The sequence below is a fragment of the Malurus melanocephalus genome, unplaced genomic scaffold (genome assembly GCF_030028575.1).
Source record: "Malurus melanocephalus ecotype Western Australia unplaced genomic scaffold, MMel_1.1 scaffold_1692, whole genome shotgun sequence".
Taxonomy (NCBI): domain Eukaryota; kingdom Metazoa; phylum Chordata; class Aves; order Passeriformes; family Maluridae; genus Malurus; species Malurus melanocephalus.
In genome coordinates this window covers 1-1,970 of record NW_026624924.1, presented here as the reverse complement: position 1 = coordinate 1,970, position 1,970 = coordinate 1, and the positions used below count along the sequence as shown (strand labels likewise).

At 73.9% G+C, this 1,970-nt stretch overlaps 1 protein-coding gene across 1 annotated transcript; it reads right to left on the bottom strand.

The window, feature by feature from the left end:
- Positions 1–14: 14 nt before the first annotated feature.
- LOC130587253 (exocyst complex component 3-like protein 4) lies at positions 15–1,733 on the bottom strand. Its single transcript, XM_057388224.1, has 2 exons — positions 1,110–1,733; positions 15–681 (listed from the first exon to the last, which is right to left on the bottom strand). The coding sequence occupies exons 1-2, from the start codon at positions 1,567–1,569 to the stop codon at positions 20–22; spliced, it is 1,122 nt and encodes a 373-aa protein (XP_057244207.1). The 5' UTR covers positions 1,570–1,733; the 3' UTR covers positions 15–19.
- Between the last annotated feature and the right edge of the window lie 237 nt (positions 1,734–1,970).

Sequence of the window (1,970 nt, the reverse complement as noted above, 5' to 3'; positions counted from 1 at the left end):
CGGTGTCCCCGCGGGTCTCTCACCTGGGGTAGGCGTTGCTGTGCCAGTCGAGCAGCAGGTACAGGTCGGGCACGTCCAGGGGTCTCTGGGCGAGCGCCCGCAGCTGCTGGGCCAGCGCCCGGTGGTAGCCACGGGCATAAACCCCGAGCGCTCCGTACTCGGGGGGGTACGCGGGGGCCACGTGGCTCCGCACCACCCCCAGGTCGCCCACCACCCTGGCGGCCAGCGCGGCCAGCCGGGCTCCCAACCCGCCCGCCGGGGCTACCTGGGCCAGCCGCTCGCTCGCCGCCCTGGCCACCGCCTCGTGCCAGCGCCGCCGCAACCCCCGCGGTCGCCCCGGGCGAGTCCCGGGAGGGCTCCGGGCGTCCGCCGCTTCTTCCTGCTCCAGCACGGCCACCACGGCGCGCAGCGGGGCCACCGCTCGCCCCGCGGCCACCGCCTCGGCCACCACGGCCCAGAGCTGGGCTAGCAGCGCTCGGTAGAGCAGGGCCACGTCCCGCTCCCTCCGGCCGCCCGCGGGGCTCGGGGACGGTGGCGGGGAGCCCGAGGAGGGGGACGCGGGCAGGGGACACGGGGACGGTGGCCGCGACGGCGACAAGGAGCACTCGGCCTCGAGCGCGATGATCTGAGCGTCCGCAGCCACCAACTCCCGGCGCTGGATCAGCTCCAGGATCTCCAGCACTGCGGGGACACGGCGGGGACACGGCGGGTGGGCTCCGTGTCCCTTGTCACCGTGTCCCTTGTCACCGTGTCCCCTGTGTCCCCGTGTCCCCTGTGTCCCCATGTCCACGTTTTTTGTCACTGTCCTTATCCCACACCTCTGTCCCATGTCCCAAAGTCGCCATCGCCGTGTTCCTGTGGCCACGAGTCCCGTGTCTCCATCCCTGTCCGTGTCCCCGTGTCCCCCGTCCCCCTGTCCCCTGCCCCGTGTTCCCTGTCCCGAGGGCCCTGTCGCTGTGTCCCCATGTCCCTGTGTCACCAAGTGCCATCCCCTTGTCCCCATGTCCACGTTCTTTGTCCCTGTCACCCTCCCATGTCCAATGTCTCCGTGTCCCCTGTCACCATCCCCGTGTCCCCAACCCGCCGTGTCCCCCGCTGTCCCCACTCACCCGACAGCGGCTTCTTGTCCCTGTCCCTGTCCCTGTCCCTGTCCTTGTCCTTCCCGCCGCTCTCCGGCCGCTGTCCCGCTCCATCCGCGCTGTCCCCCGCCTGTCCCTCCACCGGCGACGCCTTCTCTGTCCCTCGCTGTCCCCAAGTCCCCAAGGCCAGCCGCAGCAGCGACGCCCTCTTGCCCCCCGCCGCCTCCTCCGGGGGTCGCCGCGGGACCCCCGAATCCTCGGAGCAGCGGCGGCGGCCTCGGGGTCCCGCGGGGTCGCGGGGGGCGCGTCGGGCGCGGCCGAAGGGTCCCCCGAGCTGTCCCAAATGTCCCCCGAGCTGTCCCCCGAGTCCCACCAGCCCGCCCAGGGTGGCGCGGCGCCGCCGGCGACTCTCGGGGTTGGTGGCGAAGGGGTCCCCGTCCTCCTGTCCCCCCTCGGCCGAACCCCCCGCGGGTCTCCGGAGCAGCGGCATGGCCGCGGGGACACCGGGGGACAAGCGGCTGTCACCCGGAGGGGGTGGTGACACCGCGGGGACGCGGCTCCGATCGCCCCCCGCGACCCTGGCGGTCCCCGCGGCGGTGGCAGCGGTGGCAGCGGTGGCAGAGGTGGCAGAGGTGGCAGAGGTGGCACTGGCGGTGCTGGCGGTGACACTGGTGGCGGCTGCGGTGGCACTGGCAGTGCTGGCGGTGCTGGCAGCGGTGGCAGCGGTGACACTGGTGGCGGCTGCGGTGACACTGGTGGCGGCTGCGGTGACACTGGTGGTGGCTGCGGTGACACTGGCGCTGGCCGGGGGTTTCCTGAGGAAGCGCCGCCCCGGAGGGGCCTCCCCGGCCGGGCAGGGTCAGCCCCGGTTCCGCTCGGGCACCGCGACGG

Excerpts from the sequence above, each read along its gene's own strand:
- LOC130587253 (XM_057388224.1), bottom strand. The coding sequence starts at position 1,569 with ATGCCGCTGCTCCGGAGACCCGCGGGGGGTTCGGCCGAGGGGGGACAG. Across the intron at positions 682-1,109 it reads GGACAAGAAGCCGCTGTCGG|TGCTGGAGATCCTGGAGCTG; the intron begins GTGAGTGGGGAC and ends GTGTCCCCGCAG.